Source organism: Caretta caretta, chromosome 27 (genome assembly GCF_965140235.1).
Source record: "Caretta caretta isolate rCarCar2 chromosome 27, rCarCar1.hap1, whole genome shotgun sequence".
In the NCBI taxonomy this organism is placed as follows: domain Eukaryota; kingdom Metazoa; phylum Chordata; order Testudines; family Cheloniidae; genus Caretta; species Caretta caretta.
The window spans coordinates 1,973,173-1,994,510 of record NC_134232.1 but is presented as its reverse complement, the minus strand read 5'-3'; the positions used below and the strand labels follow the sequence as shown (position 1 = coordinate 1,994,510).

The 21,338-nt window shown below is 57.8% G+C and overlaps 1 protein-coding gene across 3 annotated transcripts in view; it reads right to left on the bottom strand.

Moving 5' to 3' along the window:
• PLCD3 (phospholipase C delta 3) overlaps positions 1–15,097 on the bottom strand; it is a 55,198-nt gene extending 40,101 nt beyond the window's left edge. Inside the window, exon 1 of one of the 3 annotated variants that reach the window (XM_075123648.1) lies at positions 14,795–15,097. In XM_075123648.1, the coding sequence (XP_074979749.1) occupies positions 14,795–14,888 (94 nt within the window). In that variant the 5' untranslated portion in view covers positions 14,889–15,097. Of the gene's footprint in view, positions 1–5,039; positions 5,083–14,794 lie in introns of those variants that run through there. The other 2 variants (XM_048829781.2, XM_075123651.1) reach the window with 2 other exon arrangements.
• Between the last annotated feature and the right edge of the window lie 6,241 nt (positions 15,098–21,338).

Sequence of the window (21,338 nt, the reverse complement as noted above, 5' to 3'; positions counted from 1 at the left end):
GAGCCAATGGAAATCCACAAAGTCAATTTCCATTTTGTGTATGGTCCGTTACTGCTTTTAATGTGAAATGGATGGTCCTGGGACTCAGGAAACCTGGCTCCGGTTCTGGCTCAGCCACTGACGTGCTGTGTCACCCTGGCTGAGTCACTTAATCTACCTTGTGCCTTAGTTCCTCTTCTGTACAATGGGGATAAGATTTCCCGAGCTCATAGAGCGGTTGTGAGACTAAACCCACAAATAGCCAAGAGGCTCAGACACTCTGCTGATGAGTGCCAGGTCAGTATACAGATAGCAAGCCTTAGCTGCAGAGCAGAAACATGGCCAAGTGGTTAGGGCACTTGGAGGGATGTTGGAAACGAGACTTCAATTCCCCACTCTGCCACAGGCTTCCTGTGTGACCTTAGGCAAGTCTCCTCGCCTTCCCATGCCTCAGTGTCCCTCCTGCACAATAGGGATAAGAGCACTGTGCTGCCCCCCGGGCGTTGTGGGGAAAGATATTAAAAGCCGTGACATGCTAGGAGAGTGATGGGGACAGAGAGGTGCCTACGATGCCGAACTGGCTCAGGGGGCCGTGGTGTGCCACGCCTGCAGGCGAACATGGATTTCTTCCTTTAAAATGTCTAACCAAGGAAAGTAAAAACAATTATAAATCACAGAAATCCCCTGGGCGAGTCTCATGGCCTGTTGCCTTCTGCCTGTCTAGTCTATTCAGACTGTACAGACCTCAGGGCACGGCCTGGCTCTCACTCAATGTCTGTGCGGCGGAGCCTCATACCAGAAAGGGCTCAGGGCCACGCCGCTAAGTGCTCGGCCCCCAGGTCAGGGTCAGTTCTCACAGGGGCCCATGCTGAGCGGTTTGAGGAACCCATCCCTCTGGGTCTCATGCTGGGCAGCTCAAACTGGAGACACCAAAAGCCAGCAGCTGCTTACGACAGGGCAGGACCCTCGTGAGCCTGCCCCAGAGCCATCTCAGCAGACGTGCCCATGAGTGTCTGCAGGACTCGAACCCGGCTCTGTACCAGCTAATGCCGTTGTGCTGCCACCCGGCAGCCATGGTCGGGCTGCCTGCTTTGCTACCTCGACCCACGGAGAGGAACTCCACAGGCCGGAGCACATCCAAAGGCTGGCCTGACAGCTTCCCCCACGCCCCGCTTGCTCCCGGCGCCCGAGGTAAGCCCAGGAGGAGTTCCCGGCAGCGTCCGTGCAGCGAGGACTCACTCCCAGCCAGCCACAGTGAGGGACCGGCATCTCAGCTGGCTTGGGCTTCAGCACATGGACTCTGACGCTAGACACAGACACTGGCTTTGCCCCCTGTGCCCCGGCTCCATTCCTGCCCCCTGGCATTGGTCCTAGACTCCAGCCCCAGTTCTAAGCCCTGACCTAGGCACCTGGACTCTGGCACTGGCCTGCCCACCCTCGCCCTGGTTGTGACAGTGCCCCTCGTAAGTATGTACACGTAAGGGACGGGGCCTTGGCAGTCAGGCCTAGCGGTCACAGCTGGGCTGGCGCCCACAAGGCAGGGATGGCCACGAGGCAGGACAGTCAGCAAGCAGGGATCAGAGCAAGCAGCAAGAGCCAGGGTCAGGCGGGGGTCGGAGCCAGAGATCAGAGGTAGTCCCCAGGGTGGAATCAGGCTCAGAGTCAAAGTCGGGCTTGGGTGGAAGGCTGGCAATCTGCCAACAGCCTGGGCCACCCTCCAGGGTTAAATAATGAGCATGGGCCAATCAGAAGGCTGCAGGGACCTGTCAATCTGGACCCTATGGGCGTCACTTCCTGCAGCACCTAAAAATCTTCACAGAGCTCCTTAGACTCCACTGGCCCTTGCCAGAGAGCCCAAAGCTCTGGCTGTTCGCATCACCCTGCTCCAACCCAGCCCCGAATTCCCTCCTGCACCCAGCCACGCCTGCAGCCCTGGACTCAGGGTGAACATGACGCTCTGCACATTCTCCTCCACGCAACCGGAAGTGACAGCTCTGTTATAATAACTCGCTCATTAGGATCATCTCATATATAGGCCTCGTTAGGCTGTAATTAACCCTGCTGCATCCTGTAGAGTGTCTATTTCAATTAGCTCTTTGGGTGTGATATGACGTGCACGTGCCCATGGCTCCTGCCTGGGCGTATGCGAGTTACGTAAGAGGCTATTTTTAGCCCCATGTTACAACACATCTTTGGCCCCGGGCATTCGGGAGAGGCCGGGCCCCCGAGGGGTCATGGCACCAGGATCTCTGCTCGGCTTAGGCACGATCGGCATTGTTGGTATGTGCCTAAGCTGGCCTGGCTCTCAGGACCCGTCACGCCACGGAGGACGTGGAGCCAGGTGAAGAGTTCTCCTCCCCATCGCCCAGCTGGGAAGGATTTGGGGGCTGATCTCACATCCGGCTGGTCTGGGCTTTGTCAGTGTCTCCTGTTGGAGGGAATGTCTATTAACCCCTTCCTGACTGGTGTTCTGCATTCCTCCTCGGGCACCCCATGGCAGCATGGGCCAGTGTCCCAACTCTGCAGACCAGCTACGCAGAGCTCAGCAGCAGGTGTGTTTAGGCCCCTCGACCTGGCACCCTGGGAGATGCGGCAGCTGCTTAGCACAGAAGCGGGAGCCCGTAGGCTGGTTCTGGTCCTGGCTCCACCGCTAACTCACTGGGTGACTCGGGCACCGGCAGGGGCAGGCTGTCGCCCACATCCCGAAGCAGGGGTCACGCTCCCTGCATCCCCTGGGGGCTGGGAGCTGCATGCAGGGACATGTGTAAAACGGACGAGAAGCGCTGCAGAGAGGCAAAGCGTTCCAGCTAGTGCATCCCTCTCCTGTGCACAGCTCCCCTGCCCCTCTGGTGCCCCCAGGGACACTGAGCCAAACACCCCACAGGGCTGGTGCCCCTCAGAGTGGTCGAGCGGCTGAGGAAGGGCGCTTGGAGCTGGTAGAGGGTCCTGTCAGGGCAATGCTGCATGGGGATTGGTTTGGGCTACCCTTGTTTCGACTGTTCGAGCCGAATGAGCCCAGTGCACAGATGCGTTGGCAGACACAGAAGCAAACTCCCTCATATGCCAGGGCAGCGCCTGTCCTGCCAGGTGCTCCATGCCAGGCAGGTTAGGAAGGACTGCGATTAACCCCGGAGCTGTGACATTCCTCCCCATTCCTCCCTCCCCGCTGCACTGCTCCGCTCAGCAGGGGCGGGTGTGTCTGAGCTTCCACGCCGGGGATAGTGCGCTGGGCTGGACCCTCCCCTGGCACAGCCCCCGGGCACTCACCACAAACTTCATCCCAAAGCGTCCTCCGCGTTTGCCCCTCACTCCTCCAGCACGCAGCAGGCTGCTCCCGCCCTGGCGCCGGCTTCAGCCCTCCCACCCGAGACTGCTCACAGCTGTCACCAGACGGAGCCCCAGCCAGTGCCACAACACACGGCCACACACGCGGACACCGGGGGCTGGGGCAAGGTGTAGAGTGGGGGGCGCTGAGAGCCACTGAACCAAACTGTAAACCCTGCATGAGACGGAAACCGCCTCAGGCCAGGGGCTGCAGCAGCCCCCAGCACCCCTAGGTGCAGCAACTTTGATGGACACGCACATACATGTCCATACACGGACTCACAGACGCACGTATATATGCCAGGCATACTCACTTACACACGCGCGTGAGAGCATTAGCACAAGTCCAGGCTCTAGGGCAAAGCATCCCCCTGCGAGCTGCCTGGGCGCTAATGTGCAGAGCACATGCAGCCTTCAGAACAATGGTGGCTGGGTGCTGACTGCATCCTGCCCAGAACAATAATATTTCTCTTGCCAAATGAATTCCCAGGGCCTGAGCCGAAGGCTGGCCTGCCACGCACCCCCTGCTGCTGTTCCCAGATACACCTCACAGAGGTCACCCCGAGTGCAAGCCAGGGCTGCCTTTGGCTTCTCTGGGGAACAAGCATGCAGCAGGGGGGTCTAATCCTGTGAGAGGGGTGCTGCAGAGCTTTTCAGCGCCCTCCCCGCTTACAGACTTTGGTGAGAGGGTCTCCGAGGGCTGGGCGAGGCACAAGAATTCCAGCTCACAAAAACCGTTGCGGTTCCAACGTTTGTTTTCATTCTGCATTGGACTGAAATCGAGACCTTGCAGAAAGCAGAGTGAGCCCACCCCGGCATAGCCACGCCTCAGCGCTCTGCTCCGCTTGGTTCAAGGCAAGGACTCGCACTCGGTCTCCCCCATCGTAGGGGAGGGCCTGACCACCAGGCAAGCGGCTGTTACAGGCCATGCTCTGGCTCTCACTCACTCTTTCCTTTCTGCAAAAAGGTTTGGTTTCATTTTCCGACAAATAAACGTATCCTAGAAAGTCTCCCAACCCGCTCCAGTTCTCAGCCCTGGCAGGGGTGGGAGCCAGAAGTACATCTTGGCATTGGAGAACCAGTAACCCACAGTCTTCCCCATTCACAGTGACACGCTCTGGTCTGACCCACCTGCCTCCATCTGAGGTTAAGCTACAGAGCTGTAGCTCACGAAAGCTTCTGCTCAGATAAATTGGTTAGTCTCTAAGGTGCCACAAGTCCTCCTTTTCTTTTTGCGAATACAGACTAACACGGCTGCTACTCTGATACCTGTCATCTGAGGTTGTTGATCTAGAGGATCACTGTTTATTTAATTTTGAAAAGAAAAGACGTCCCTTGACCCCTTAGATACAACTGGGTACATACGGGAATGCCAGCCAGCTGGCAGCCACAAGTCCCCTGCACGCACCGGTCCCATTTGACAAAGCGCTCTCCCAGCCATGCAGCACAGATTGGGGGCATGGTGCCAGCTAGGGCAATGCCAGCCATGCACTCACCCCGCCACACCCTGCAGCACCATAAGTACTGGCCTGACCCCGCTTAGCCCCTGAGAGGATGACCCCCGCCCCACCCCAAGCCCTACTCCTGGCATGGCTTCGGGTGATGCTGATACAGGATTGGCACTTCCAGCAGTGTTCTCAATCCAGACTGTGGCTGGCTCGGTGGGTACACAAAGGCCCAACCAGCCCCTCTCCCCAAGGAGAGCCGGTACCCAGCCCGCGCCGACAGGCACTCACCATGCAGGGATGCAGACACACCGGCCATCCTGTACGACTGCCCCTTTGCTAGTACCAGTATCCCAGGTTCCAAGGGAAATGGGGGATGGGCAGAAGAGGGACCCTGTATCCAGGACCTCAGACAAAATCCTGTTCCGCTGAGTGCCTGGGATCTCCCTGATGCGTCCCAGCGAGCCTGGCCCACGCAGCAGGCCGGGGAGCCCTCCCTGGGAAGGGGGAGGCGGTTTGGCTCCAGGGGCTTCCTGGGCAGGGCAGGGCACTGCTGCGGACAGCCTGTTGGCAGGTCTGGCCCCACGTGCCGACACGCTGCAGCCCTGCCTGCTGAGCCCCGGTTTGACGAGCTCGTCCGCACGCAGGCAGAGCTGATGGGACTCTGAGTCCCGGAGCAGCCTGGCCAGCAGCTCAAGGTGCAGCAGACACGCAGCGCTGCCAGGGCAAGAGAGGAGCTCAGACACCAGTGACTGGCCCCTTACCGACCCCGCAGCACCCACTCAGCCGTGCCTGCTGCCTGCCACACAGCCCTCTCCCCACACGGCCCCTCTGAGCCCTGGCCACCACGTGCACTTGGGTGCCTGCCTCACTCGCTTACACCGGCCCTGGCCCATCATAGGGTGGCAGCTCAGGACATTTAACTGCAGGTAGAATCAGATCTCAGTCCTGATCTACACTACGGGGTTAGGTCGAGTTTAGCCGCGTGAGGTCGATTTTATAATGAATGCGTCTACACAACCAACCCTGTTCCGTCGACCTAAAGGGCTCTTAACATCGACTTCTGAACTCCTCCCTGGCGAGGGGAGTAGCGCTACCATCGACCATGCTGGGTCGAATTTGGGGTCGTGCAGACGCAATTCGGCGGTATTGGCCTCCGGGAGCTATCCCAGAGTGCTCCAGGGTGACCGCTCTGGACAGCACTCTCAACTCCGAGGCACTAGCCAGGTACGCAGGAAAAGCCAGGGCTGGCCGCAGGCACCAACTTTCCAAGCAGGTGCTTGGGCGGCAGTGTGAGCGGGGGCGCGGCCATGTCCCGCGGCGGCAATTGGGCAGCGACTGCTTGGGGTGGCAAAATTGGTTGAGCCGCCCTTGGGAAAAGCCCCGGGAAATTTTGAATTTCATTTCCTATTTGGTCAGCGCGGCAACCCTGCAGTCCCCCCAGAATCGCAAACAAGCTCCAGCATGGACCGAAAGGGAGACACTGGATCTGACTGCTGTATGGGGAGATGAATCTGTGCAGGCCGAACTGCAATCAGAAAGAAGAAATGCTGATATATATGCCCAAATCGCAGAGGGCATGGTGGAGAGAGGCTACACCAGGGACACACAGCAGTGCCGTGTGAAAGTCAAGGAGCTCCCGCAAGCCTGCCAAAAGACAAAGGAGGCAAACGGCCACTCCGGGTCAGAGCCCCATACATGCCACTTCTATGATCAGCTGCATGGCCTTCTAGGGGGGGACCCTACCACTACCCCACCACTGTCCATGGACACCTGCAAGGGGGAGTCTCACGCAACAGGGAGAAGGATTTTGTGGATGAGGAAGAGGAGGAGAATGCCCAGCAGGCAAGCGGTGAATCAGTTCTCCCTGGCAGACAGGACCTTTTCATCACCTTGGAGCCAATACCCTCCGAAGGCGGGATCCCAGACCCTGAAGCCGGAGAAGGCAGCTCTGGTGAGTGCACATTTGTAACTACAGTACAGGGTTTAGAAGCAATAGTGTTTAATGTTTGATTTGCCCTGAAGAATTGGGATGCATTCGGGGCCAGTACAGCTACTGGAAAAGTCGGTTAACGTGTCTGGGGATGGAGCGGGAATCCTCCAGGGACATCTCCATGAAGCTCTCCTGGAGGTACTCTGAAAGCCTTTGCAGAAGGTTTCTGGGGAGGGCTGCCTTATTTCGTCCTCCACGGTAAGGCACTTTACCACTCCAAGCCAGTAGTAAGTAGTCTGGAATCACTGCAAATGTTTCTATGCTCCCGCAATCATCTCCATCCCTGAGGTTATCACATATTAGAAGGCGAAAAAAACACACTCGTGATGACATGTTTTCTGAGCTCATACAGTCCTCCCGCACTGATAGCTTAATGCATGGAGGCATTCAGTGGCAGAGGCCAAAAAAAGCATTAAGTGGGCGCGAAGAGGCAGGAGGCGATGCTGAGGCTAATGGGGGAGTAAACAGACATGATGAAGCATCTGTTGGAGCTGCAGGAAAGCAAACAAGAGCACAGACCTCCAGCTGCATCCACTGTATAACCGCCTGCCCTCTTCCCCAAGTTCCATATCCTCCTCACCCAGACGCCCAAGAACGCGGGGTGGGGAGGCTCCGGGCATGCAGCCACTCCATTCTAGAGGATGGCCCAAACAACAGAAGGCTGTCATTCAAACAGTTTTGATTTGTAGTGTGGCTACAACAAGCAATGTGGCCTTGTCCTTCCCTCCTCCCGCACCCCACCCCACCCAGGCTACCCTGTCAGTTATCTCACTTTTTTTTTAATTAATAAAGAAAGAATGCATGGTTTTAAAACAATAGTTACTTTTTTCAGATAGCAGCCTTGTCAGTCTGTATCCGCAGAAAGAAAAGGAGTACTTGTGGCACCTTAGAGTGGAATGCGTCCGATGAAGTGAGCTGTAGCTCACGAAAGCTTATGCTCAAATAAATTTGTTAGTCTCTAAGGTGCCACAAGTCCTCCTGTTCTTTTTAATAGTTACTTTATTTCCTTTGCCAGCTGTGATTGAAGCAGGGAGGGTGGCTGGCTTACAGGGAATTAAAATCAACAAAGGGGGCAGGTTTGCAGCAAGGAGAAACACACACAACTGTCACACCGTGGCCTGACCAGTCATGAAACTGGTTTTCAAAGCCTCTCTGATGCGCAGCGCACCTCACTGTGCTCTTCTAATTGCCCTGGTGTCTGGCTGCTCAAAATCGGCCACCAGACGATTTGCCTCAACCTCCCACCCCGCCATAAACTTCTCCCCCTTACTCTCACAGATATTATGGAGCAAACAGCAAGCAGCAATAACAATGGGAATGTTGGTTGCGCTGAGGTCTAACCTAGTCAGTAAACAGCGCCAGCGCGCTTTTAAAAGTCCAAAGGCACGTTCTACCGCCATTCTGCACTTCCTCAGCCTAGAGTTGAACAGCTCCTGACTACTGTTCAGGCTTCCTGTGTACGGCTTCATGAGCCATGGGAGCAAGGGGTAGGCTGGGTCCCCAAGGATAACTACTGGCATTTCAACATCCCCAACGGTAATTTTCTGGTCTGGGAAGTAAGTCCCTTCTTGCAACTGCTTGAACAACCCGGAGTTCCTAAAGATGTGAGCATCATGCACCTTTCCTGGGCATCCCACGTTGATGTCGGTAAAACTTCCCTTGTGATCCACCAGTGCTTGCAGCACCATTGAGAAGTACCCCTTGGGGTTTACGTGCTGGTTGGCAAGATAGGGATATGTGTTCTGTCTATCGCCCCACCACAGTTAGGGAACCCCATTGTAGCAAAGCCATCCAGTATGACCTGTACATTTCCCAGAGTCATTACCCTTGATAGCAGAACGTCAGTGATTGCGTTGGCTACTTGGATCATAGCAGTTTTCACAGTTGACTTGCCCATTCCAAATTGATTCCTGACTAACTGGTAGCAGTCAGGCATTGCAAGCTTCCACAGGGCTATCGCCACTCGCTTCTCAACTGTCAGGGCAGCTCTCATCTTGGTATTCTTGCACTTCAGGGCAGGGGAAAGCAACTCACAAAGTTCAAGGAGAGTGGCCTTATGCATGCGAAAGTTTCGCAGCCACTGGGAATCATCCCATACCTGCAACACTATGCAGTCACACCAGTCTGTGCTTGTTTGCCGGGCCCAGAATCAGCGTTCCACTGTATCAGTCAGCCCCACTGCCACCATGATGTCCCAACTGCCACAGCCCGTGCTTTCAGGAACGTCTGTGTCCATGTCCTCCTCACAATCGTCCTCATGCTGGCGTCTTAGCCCGGTTCTGCACATACTCCAGGAAAATGCACAAGGTGTTTACAATGCTCACAACAGAAGCGGTGAGCTGAGCGGGCTCCTTGCTTGCCGTACTATGGCGTCTGCATGGGTAACCCAGGAAAAAAGGCACGAAATGATTGTCTGCCGTTGCTTTCAGGGAGGGAGGGACGGAGGGGTGACTGACGACAAGTACCCAAAACCACCCGCGACAATGTTTTTGCCCCATCAGGCATTGGGGGCTTAACCCAGAATTCCAATGGGCAGCGGAGACTGCGGGAACTATGGGCTAGCTACCCACAGTGCACCGCTCCGTAAGTCGATGCTAGCCATGGTATTGAGGACACACTCCGCCCACTTAATGCGCTTAGTGGGGACATACATAATCGACTGTATAAAATCGATTTCTAAAAATCGACTTCTATAAAATCGACCTAATTTCCTAGCGTAGACATACCCTCAGTGACATCGGAGTAAGTCTGGAGTCAGTGCAGTGACTCCGGATTGACACCAGCTAAAGCATCAGAATCCAGCCAGTGGCCAGAAGCCGACGCAGTTGCAATGGCCCCTTCCTGCTCCATCTCCGCTCCCTGTGGGTGCCTAAATCATACCTGCCCCCGGCACAGCCACACACAAGCCACGGGAATTACAGAGAAGTCTCCTGCTTCACAGCAGAGCACTCGGCCCAGTCGGTTGCAGGCCAGACAGTCCAGAAGGTTACACAGATTTGGAGCCAGGTTCTCCACTGCCCGGCACCATGTGTCACCATTTACACCAGTGCAAAGTAAGTGTGAAACGCTGCTAAGCAGGAAAGGGAGCAATTTGCACCCTCTGCACTGAATGACTGCAGGAGGTGCAGGGCAATGGCCAGGCAGGCCCTGTGAGCTAACGAACTGGGACTCCCTCCACTCACTGTTAGTGTCCCAGATCTGCACTGTCACTCTCCCCTCCGCCTCCGCAATCCTCCAGTGCAGGGACCTCAGCCTTTCACATTCCTCCCCCTCCCTGTGCAGCTCAGACCCGTCCAGCATCCTCCTCCCAACAGCAACCTGGGAAGGGCCCCTGGGCGTGACCGAGGGCCTCAGCCGCGGACCCCCCCCGCCTGCTTTTCCAGAGGCCAAGCTGAGCTTTTCTCCATGAAACCTCAGTTTGGAGGGCAACAGGGACAATGGCAAACTGGTTCCTGCCTGAGCTCTCTGGGCTGGGCCACAGGCAGGCAGGGAGGAGAGAAAACAGAAGCAATTTGCTGAGTTCCAGCTTTATGCCAAGTGGTTAGGTGGCTGCCTTGTAAATCCCCAGCCAGGAGACTGTTCTGGGGGCAGCCTGAGCAGACTCCGCCCTGTCTCTGCCCCTCCCCCCAACCCCCCCTCCCCCCCATCCCTCAGCTCCAGATGGGGCGGGGGCGCTCGCCCTGGCTGTGCCTGCCCTGTGGCTAGAGGATTTGCCCCTGGAAGTATCAATCCAGCACCAGTCACGGGAGCGAAATTCTCTCTCACACACGTGTAAGAGCATTTCTGCCTCCCATCCCTCCAAGCCCGCCCGGGGCAGCCCTTGTGGAGTCCCTGCCCCACTGCTGGGCTGGGGGAAAGCAGAGGATGATGGAAGAAATCTGGGCAAACCCGGCACATCCAAAGACAGATTTATTCAGCCCAGGCCCCTGTGTGGGGCAGGGGGTTAAGTCCCTTTTGCTGTACAGATCCAGGGGGCACACAGCAACTCATTCAGATGAGCCACGGGGGGATTCTTTCTGGCCCTCCCCTGCCCCTCGATCCATTCCTGCTGTCAGGTGAGGTGTGCACACCACGGGAAAATGAACTGAACGCTCCTTGCTGGGGCTGGGCAGAAGCTCCGGTTTCATGTGACCTGACGGCTTCCAAAATCAGACAGTGCCCTGACTCCATCAGATGCTGCCTCCCCACCAAGGGATAACCCTTTCCCTGGCCTGGGGTAACCACGTCTGGGCTACAGCACAGAGCCCCTGGGCTCACTCACTCGCGGTTCCACAAACTGGTCACTAGCACAGTCCTGGGACCCCCTTGTCTCCCATGACCCGCTCCAGCTCGGCACCAATAGCTCCGGATCCAAAGCCAGGGTCCACAATAATCCAGGTCAGGCCCCCTGGCCAGCACACGTGAGCTGAGCACACTGTAGCAGGACAAATCGCTCTCTGATGGCCTCAGAGGCACTCAGCCAGAAAGGAAGCTAGCCCAGGGATGCGTCGCTTACAGCTGTCTGGGCCAGAAGGCTTCCGGGAGTCTCATCAAATGAAAAGGGCACCTGAGCTCTCTCGATCTGAGGGCCAGACCCACCAAGGTACCTGGGCGCTGCAGTGCTGTACCACCCACCAGAGGTGCTCTGCCTCGTGGAGTCCCCAGCCATGAGCTGGGTGCCCAGGCTCCCCATATGATGCATGGGGAGAGTCAGGGATCCGCAGGAGCCAGCATGCTGAGCAGGGTGTCTCCAAAGCAGGAGTGAAATGCGGAGCAAAGGGGCAGGGCTCAGCGCACGGCTCCCCGAAAGTCTGGGGGCCTTGACTGACAGGCTGGAATCCCTCCACTTGGGAGCCTGAAGTGTGAGCCCTCTTCTGGGCCAGGTCAGCAGCTGAGATAGCCTTGTGTGCTCTGGTCCTGCCTGCCTGGCTTACACACTCCCCTGCAGTGCCAGACCTTGGTCAGCCCTTGTGCTTTTCCCTGGAGGAAAGCTTAATGTTGCCCAACATTTCCCCCATGGCAACTAACACCTTAACCCCTCCACTGCTGCACTTGAGTCAGCTGCAGTTCCATCTCGGTGAACGCAATGCTGGCCTGGGAGAACCTTATCTTGGCACATGCTCATTTCACTATCTCAAAGAGCTTTAATACATTTGCAAACCAGATTAGAGAGTACAGATTATCCAGCCGGCCCAGACTCTGAAAACAGCATTGTGTTTACGCAGGTTATTTGAGCGTGCACTATCTAAAGTTAGTGAAATTAACGCCCCACGTAGACAAGCCCTTGCCCTCCACCTACAGGAGTCTTATGGCTGATGCACAGGACTAGGAGTCAGGAGACGTGGGTTTTAGTTCTGGCTCTGCCACTGGCTCATGAGGCAAGTCATTTCCCCTCTCTGTGCCTCACTTTCCCCACCTGCAAAATGGGAATAATAGTACTCTCCTGCCTCTCAAGGGGATTGTGATGTTTAACTCACTCATGCTTGTGAAATGCTTTGAGATCCTCAGATTACGGCAGCCATAGCACTGTGGACTATTATCTTACAGCTGGGTAAACTGAGGCACAGAGAGGTTAGTGACTTGCCCGGGGTCACACTTGGTTGAACCAAAACCCAGGAGCTGGACGGCTGAGCGTAATAAATGCTACTACTTAGCTCTTACGCTTCTCCCCACACTGCAACCAATCAAGGGAAAGAATCACTGGCCCCACTTTTCAGAGGAGGAAACAGAGTCCCAGGGAGAGGAAGCAACCTTCCCAAGGTGTCAGCACAGGAACAGAGCCCAGGACTGAGGTAAAGTTATACAGTGACCCCCCCGGACAAAGAGCTGCGGACACTGGGACCAGTTCACATCACTAAAGCACTTGCTATCCACAGGGAATGGGGGCTTTAGAGGGGTGGGATGATACTGGACTGTCAGCTCTTTGGGGCTGGGCCTCATGTGTACAGCACGTAGGTCTATGGCCTCTCTGGGCCCCCGTCTGGAGTCCTGTGGTTACAAATAATACATAATAATAATGCCATTCCTGAGATCAGCTGCAGACTGGGGGCCTGCCGGGAAGAGAGGTTTTAATCAACCATTGGACTCAGTGCAGGAAGAGTGACTGGGGGAAACTCTCTGGCCTGTGCCATACAGGAGGTCAGACTGGGTGATCTAATCATCCCTTCTGGCCTTAAGCTCTCTGAGTCTATGACATGCCCCTTTGCTCCAGGGCTTGCGCACGAGGTCTCTGGCCATCTCACTTGCATTCAAAGCTCCTGTTCCCAAGGTCAAATCTTGAGTTTAAAAGAATTCACCCCTAGCAGAAATTCCTCACTGAGGCTTCGGGGTGTAATTATTCATTTAGCACTGGTGAGAAGGGCCAGGTGCCCCAGCCTGCCCGCCCTGGGGAATGCCACACTCACACCCTGTCAGGGGTAACAGGTAGATGCCAGATGCTGGGGGCACTATGGGTACTGAGCTGTGAAAATCAGACCCGTGTGGGGCTGCTGAAACACTTGGAAATCCAGCACAGAGGCTGCAGGACCCACACAGGCCTTGACGTCTCGGCCGTGGCTGCTGGCAAGGGGCTCCTTCACTCCCAGCTGCGAGGCAGGAACGGGACTGAGACCCACCAGACTCATTGCACACAGGCCACCGAGCAGTGGTCACTACTGTACTGGGTTAGTTGTGAAAGCAGCCTCAAGGCCTCGTCTTGCACACACATGCGCGTGCACACACACACACATACACCCCGGGCCAGCCAGTCCCCAGGACCCTTGGCTTTTGGATCGGGAACAACTGTGGATTTTATTGCACGCCGAATTTACTGCAACAAAATGGGCATTAACCCCTTACTTGCTGCAGCCTCTTTGCTCCCTCATGTTCCCGGGGCATCCCCAACAAACAGTGGCCACGTACCCAAGACCTGGGGCACGGCTGGACATGGGGCCTGCCATCAAGTGGATTGAGTGGGAATCAGCAGCACCCACGGATGGCAAGGGGAGACTCCAGCAGGTCCTTTGCCCTGGAGGAAGGGAGTCCCTGGCCACAGCCCAGACAGATCCCCACAGTCAGGTCCTCAGTGGGGAGTTAAAGTGGGGGTTGGAAGCGAAGAGGGGCAGCTCTGTGGAAAGGAGGCCTGCCCAGCTGGGAGTGCGGACCTGGCATGACTCTGCCAGGCACAGCAGGCCCCCACTACAGGGGCTGGGGTCCCAGCCACAGCGAGCGCCGGCTGGGGCCAACAGAGATTCACAACACAGAGCCCAGGTCCATCCATGCCAGAGCCCCCATCCTGGGGCAGCCCTTGCCCACCCGAAGCGCCCTCAGCCCCCACTGCCCCCTCTGCAGCTTGCGCCCCCCCAGCCCATGAATCCAGCTGGGAGCAGGGTCTGTTTTGTCCCGTTCGGGGGGGGGGGGGAGTCAGCTCCAGGGTGATGCTGAGGGGGGCATGGGGGGGGTGGGGAGGATGTTCCACAGACACGGGAATGGGGATTACAATAAAGCCAAGTCCCCGGCCCACAGGCAGCTATTAACCCCTCGCGGTGAGCGCTCCTACCCTGGGGGGCAGCCCTGCCCTCTGCACCTTGGCCCAGGACCCTGGGGGGCTCCCCCCTACCCCACCCCCAGGTCAGTGCCTTGGCCCGGGGAAGGCTCCTGGCATCAGTCGGGCCGGGCGCTGGGCAGGGGGGAGACGGGCCCGGTAGCGAACTCCTGCCCCGCTCCGAGCGCCCGGGGCCCCGGCGCTGTGACCCGCCCGGCTGGGGCAGGAGTCGGGCCCGGCTCGGCTCGGGGGCGCAGCGTGAGGAGCATCCCCGAGCCGAGCCCCAGGGCCAGCGCCCATCCTCGCAGCTTCGGGCCCCGGGCCGAACACTGCCGCGCTTCGGGGAAGTTCCGACCCGGATCCCTCGGCGCGAGCCTGGCCCGAGCTGCATCCGAGACGCCCTCCCACCCCGGCGGCGCCTCGGCCGGGGTCCGGGGGCAGCCGGGCGGTGGGGTGTCGCCCCCTGGAGAGGCGGGGCTGGGGCCCAGGCGGCGGGCAGGATCGGGCCCGGGGGCGCTGGGGGCGGGCGGCGCGGGGGTCCCCGGCACTGACCCATATTCTTCAAGGCTCTGTCCGGGCGCCTGGTGCCGCCGCCGTGCTGCGGGGGCCGCTCCGGGCGGGATTTCTTCCTCCAGCCGCAGATCATGGTGTCCGGGCGAGGCCGCGCCCGGGGCCCCTCCGCCCGCCGCGGGCTCCCTGCGAGGAGCGAGCCGCCGGAGCCAGCCCAGCCGCAGCCGTGACGGAGCCGGCCCGTCCCAGCCGGCTCGGGGAAGGAGTCACATTTCAGGGCACGGAGAGCGATTATGAACCGCGTGGGGCTGGAGAGCTCCGCCCCCGGGCTGCGCGCTGCCCCGGGCCCCGGCACCAGCGGGCCGCCCTCTCTCCGCTGCGCAGCGGGCAGCAAGGGGGCACAGCCCAGCACCCGTGGGGCAACGCCCCCCAGACGGGCTCTGGGAGCCCGGAGCGGCAGGAGACGGGCACTGCCCAGGGCAGGAGAGGGGCTAGAGCGGCAGGAGACGGGCACTGCCCAGGGCAGGAGAGGGGCTAGAGCGGCAGGAGACGGGCACTGCCCAGGGCAGGAGAGGGGCTAGAGTGGCAGGAGACGGGCACTGCCCAGGGCAGGAGAGGGGCTAGAGTGGCAGGAGACGGGCACTGCCCAGGGCAGGAGAGGGGCTAGAGCGGCAGGAGATGGGCACTGCCCAGGGCAGGAGAGGGGCTAGAGTGGCAGGAGACGGGCACTGCCCAGGGCAGGAGAGGGGCTAGAGTGGCAGGAGACGGGCACTGCCCAGGGCAGGAGAGGGGCTAGAGCGGCAGGAGATGGGCACTGCCCCACGGCAGGAGAGGGGCTCTGGGAGCCCGGAGTGGCAGGAGACGGGCACTGCCCAGGGCAGGAGAGGGGCTAGAGCGGCAGGAGACGGGCACTGCCCAGGGCAGGAGAGGGGCTAGAGCGGCAGGAGATGGGCACTGCCCCACGGCAGGAGAGGGGCTCTGGGAGCCCGGAGTGGCAGGAGACGGGCACTGCCCAGGGCAGGAGAGGGGCTAGAGCGGCAGGAGACGGGCACTGCCCCAGGGCAGGAGAGGGGCTCTGTGAGCCCAGAGCGGCAGGAGACGGGCACTGCCCAGGGCAGGAGAGGGGCTAGAGTGGCAGGAGATGGGCACTGCCCAGGGCAGGAGAGGGGCTAGAGCGGCAGGAGATGGGCAGTGCCTGAGGACAGGAGACGGGCGTGGTCCAGCATGACTGAGGCACTGAGGTGACCCTGCCCAGTCTGGTCAGCGCCTGGCCCTAGCAGCCACATTCTAGGCCTGGCCCATCAGTGTGACGGGCCCAGGGATCACTGGCCAGTCACCTGCCTCTGGGACCTCTGGCAGCGGAGCCCAGGCCTCTCGCCTCCCAGGGAATGCCCAGCAACAGGCTGGGCCTGGGGGCGTCTCCCACCCCTCCCAGGGCGGGCCGAGGAGTTTTCTTGCCCAGGGCAGGGGACGTTTTGGGTGCCCACCAAACAGCTGAGCAAAAACAACACCACAAAACAAAACCACAACCCAGAAGTTGGCGTTCAGGGCAACCACCCGGATCGCCGGCCCCTCCAGCCAGTCCTGTCCTACCAGTGTCAGCACCAGTGCCCTCCCCTGCCAGTCTGCTTCAGGGGATGTTACTCTCCAGGGAACCCAGACCCATATGAAAACCAGCCCCAGGGCAAGCACAGGCTGGCAGGCTAAAACAGCCGAGGATTCCCCCTGGGGCTGGAGCCAGGCTCTGAGACCCACCCCCCACATCAGGTGTCAGAGCCCCGACTCCAGCCCAAGCAGGAATGTCTACGTGGCTATCTTTAGCCCTGTGAGCCCAAGTCAGTTGATCTGGGCTCTGAGACTCACTGCACTGGGGGTTTTGCAGCGGAGATGTGCCCTGGACATACACCCACCACAGGGCCTGGGATCTGAAAGCGCTCAGTGACGCACTACACAGCAGGAATTGTTCCTAGCAATGACTAGGGTTTTTTTTCTGTGTTCTCCAGGCAGCCCAGCTCTGGGGGCCTCAACTGGCACAGTGTCCTCTGGGCAGCCTGGCTCAGACTCGCCTTCCCTGCAGCCAGTTTCAAGGACTGAGGAAGGCAACAGGCAAAAGGGGAGGGGCGTGGCATTACCTGTCTCCCAGTCACTGATAACTTGGAAGAATGTGATCGCGAACGCTTATGGATCAATGTCCTAACAGATAAAGCACGAGATGGTGTATTAGTTGGTGTCTGCTCCAGACCACCAAATCAGACTGGGGATCTGAGTGACCGGCTCCTTATGCAGTTATCTATAATGTGCAGGGGAAAAAGCAGCATGATCCTGGAGGAGGTCAATCTGAGTGACGCATGCCGGAGGTCTCATGCTGCCAGCGCTAAAATATCCTTGGCATTTCTAAACATTATAGATGACAATTTCCTAACTCAGAAAGTGTTGCAGCCAACACGGGGGAATTCTTTATTAGACCTTTAATAGAGTTCCCAGCCAATGGAAGCTGCGGAGCTAGCACTCAGGGCGGGGCGGGATGGGGTGGGGCGGGGCCAGCATGCAGAGCCACCTGCCATGCCTCCGCCTAGGAGCAGTATGGACAGGTCACCCGAGGTGAGCATCCCCCGGATCTAGCACCCCAAGCCCCCTCCCGTGCCCCAACCCCCTGCTCTGAGCCCCCTCCTGCACCCAAACTGCCTCCTAGAGCCCGCACCCCCTGCCATACCCCAACCCCCAGCCCTGCACCCAAACTCCCTCCCTCCTGCGGGGCACAGGCTCTGGGAGGGAGTTTGGAATTTTTCACTTAGCCGCACCCCCCATTTCCCCAACATGCCAGATAAAAAAGCTTTTACCGTACTGACTTTGCTAGTGCTTTTTATGTAGCCTGTTGTAAAACGAGGCAAATCTCTAAATGAGTTGATGTACCCTCTGGAAGACCTCTGCTGCCCCCAGGAGTACGTGTACCCCGGTGGAGAACCACGGCTGTAGACCATACTTACAGGATGGGCGTCTCTGTCTTGGGAAGCAGTGACTCTGAAAAAGATTTGGGGTTCGTGGTGGGTAATCAGCTGAATGTGAGCTCCCAGTACGACGCTGTGGCCAAAGAGCCAATGCCATCCTGGGATGCATAAACAGGAGAATCTCAAGTGGGAGGAGAAACATTATTTTACCTCCACATTTGGCACTGGGGCAACTGCTGCTGGAATCCTGGGTCCAGTTCTGGTGCCCACAACTCCAAAAGGCTGCTGATAAATTGGAGAGGGCTCAGAGAAGAGCCATGAGAATGATTAAAGGATTAGTAAAAATGCCTTACGGTGACAGACTCTACAAGCTTAATGAAGAGGTAAAGGGGAGACTCGGTCACAGTTGAGAAGTATCTACAGGGGAACAAATAGTTAATAATGGGCTCTTGGGTCTAGCAGAGAAAGTATACCAGGATCCAACGGCTGGAAGTGGAAACTAGCCACATTCAGACAGGAAATAAGGAGTAAGTGTTTGACAGGGAGGGTAATTCACCACTGGAGCAATTTCCCAAGGGTTGTGGTGGAGTCTCCATCACTGGCAATGTTTGAATCCAGACTGGCTGTTTCTCTAGAAGCTCTGCTCTAGGGATTATTTGGGGCCAGTCTCTGGCCTGTGCTCTACAGGGGGTCAGAGCTGATGGTCGCAATGGTCCCTCATGGCCTTGGAAGCTATGAAACGATGAAGAGCTCATCTTAGCTCCCTGGGCTTCGGCTGCTGCTCTAGTCTCTAGGCAGCTTAGCTGGACTGAGCCCTGCCTCCCTGCTGCCAGGGCGCATGCACTGTAATCAGGTAACTCCCCGCTGTGGGGAAAGCCGGAGAGCGGGGGGGGGGGGGGGGGAGACAGGAAATAAAACGCTCTCCATTTGGATGCAACAAAACCCCAGAATTCTATGGTAACTTGGAAAAATGCCGGATTGCACAGGCCTCTGGGGAGAGGAAGGGGCCGTTCTCCCTTCTCCAAACCAGAAAAGGAGTACTTGTGGCACTTTAGAGACTAACCAATTTATTTGAGGATGAGCTTTCGTGAGCTACAGCTCACTTTAGCTCACGAAAGCTCATGCTCAAATAAATTGGTTAGTCTCTAAGGTGCCACAAGTCCTCCTTTTCTTTTTGCGAATACAGACTAACACGGCTGTTACTCTGAAACTTCTCCAAACCAGTGGCTGCGGCTTGCTGCAGGCTCACATGCACCTCTTACGCTTGGCTCCGATTTTCAGCGATCATCAGAGCGGCGATAGCTAGAACCTGAATGTTGCTAAAGGCCAAGCCAGGGCACAGAGTTCACAGGGCCATGCTTAGGACCTCCCCAGGAGTCACGCGGAGACGGGGGGAGCGTCCAGAATAGAGCCCCGGAGTCCTGATTCCTAGGCCTGATTCCTGCACTAAGCACTGGGCTGGACGACTGAACAGAACAAAGATTTCACGTCATGGTATAATGATGTTAACTCAGAGCAAACACAGTCACCAGTCTCTAGCCCCCAGAGGCTGCTCACTGACCTGGTCTCATTTATCCCGCAGATATTCAGATCTTTGCCTGCCTGCTTCAAGAAGCCTTTATCCTGACCTTCTTGGCTGCAGCCTCTGTTCCGGGCTCAGACACAATATCCCTGACTCTGCTCATTTCCATGTGGGGCTAGGAACACAGGGATTTCTGCCCAAGATCAGCTGGGTGTGATGTCAGTCTGATCTGGGACAGAAATCCCTGTGTTCCCAGCGATCATACAGGCTGATAGTCATGAATATCTTTGTTAATTGTTGGCACAGGGAGTGAAAAGCAAAGCGAGGAGAGGCCCTGGTAACTGGGAAGGGACGAGTGCCCATGGACACAAGGGAGGCAGTCTGGCCTTGCAGCTAGGTGTGACCCAGACATGCCCAGGCAGGTATGTCACACCTGTGTTTGGTGGTGTGATGAAGCGGGACTGTTCTTATGTTTCCTCTGAATAGTGTGTGGGTGCCTCAGTTTCCCCTAGGCAGTTCTTAAGTATCTAGGCGGTGGGGTAAGGGTGTATGATCACTGCAAAGCCCTAGAGGGCAGGTGTGTGCAGGGGTCTGGACACAGAGAATGGCCGACACCCTGTTTCCTGGCAACTGATGGCCTGGGCCCTTCCCCCCCTGCAAGGTGAGAGCTGAAGGGTTGGAGAACAAAGGAATCCAGTGACCTCCTGGCCCGGGAAAGGGACAAAGCCCAGAGGAGGAGGGGCTGGAGGGTTTTTCAGTTTGGGGCTGGCTGGGGACATGGAGTGAAGGGCAGACGTGGTTGTCTGGCTCACTGCCCCCCAAAATGGACCCAGCTGAGGGGTCCTGTTCTCCGCACCTACAAGCTCTGTTTTAGACCATGTTCCTGTCATCTAATAAACCTTCTGTTTTACTGGCTGGCTGAGAGTCACATCTGACTGTGAAGTTGGGGGGGAGGATCCTCTGGCTTCCCCAGGAGCCCCATCTGAGCGGATTCGCTGTGGGAAGCGCACAGAGGGACAGAGGATGCTGTATGCTCCGAGGTCAGATCCAGGAAGGTAGAAGCTGTGTGAGCTGTGTGCCCTGCAGACAGGCTGCTCACAGGAAGGCGACTGCCCCAGAGTCCTGACTGGCTTCATGGGGAGCAGTTCCAGAGCATCGCTCGGGGACTCCATGACAACTGGTGGCAGTGGTGGGATCTACTGCACCCCATGGATGGTGCTTCCTGCAGTAAGTGACTGGGGAGCAGTAAAACGAAGGGGGATTGACAAGGACCAGGCGTGCTGAAGGCTCGGAGAGGAGCGGTTTCGGGGGGCGGTTAACCCCTGGGAGTGTGTGACCAGCGAGAAGGACTGTGCAGTAATGGGGTCCCCCTGGAGAGTGTGATGAGCAGTCTCAGGGGCGGAGGAGCCAGCGGCTTGGCCCTGGAAGAGAGAAGGACTTTTGCAGTAACTGGGTCCCCCGGGGGATTGCAGCGAGCGGTCCCAGGCGCGGAGGAGTCTGCAGCTCGACCCTGGCAAAGAGGTGGTGACCTCGAGAAGGGCTGGCACACTAGGGGTTCTCCCTGGAAACCGTGGGGAGCTGAGAGCACACAGGCCTGTGAGTCCAAAACAACTTGGGAAGAGCGGAGTCACGGCCTGTCACGGTCTCCTGAAGAAGGACATTGTAACCCTGTGCAGAAAGAGAGGGTTGTGCATTGGAAAGTTCACCAAAGCACAGTTCATCGTGCAGCTGGAGGAGGATGACCGCTCTAAGGAACAGATTCCTGACCCCAAATGGGGCTATGGCAGGATCTGGGAGCAGCTGGAGTGGAAGCCAGGCATCGCCAAGACTCCTGTCCCCGACCAGACGAGGGTCTTCACAATAGGGTTCCCCATCCAGGGATCGGAGATGGATGGGATTGGAGCTGAGTCTGAGAGAGCAAGAGGACCCTGGGAGACAGCGAGAGCCGGAGAAAGAGCTGCAGAAGCAGCAGCAGCATGAACTGGCGGTGGGAGAGCGGAGAGGCCTAGGGGACCTCATAGGGGTAAGTGGGGATAGACCCCGGGGGGCCAGTTCCACAGGGAACCTCGAGACTAAATTGCTGCCCCTGGTTAAGGAGGGGGGGATGTGGATGCCA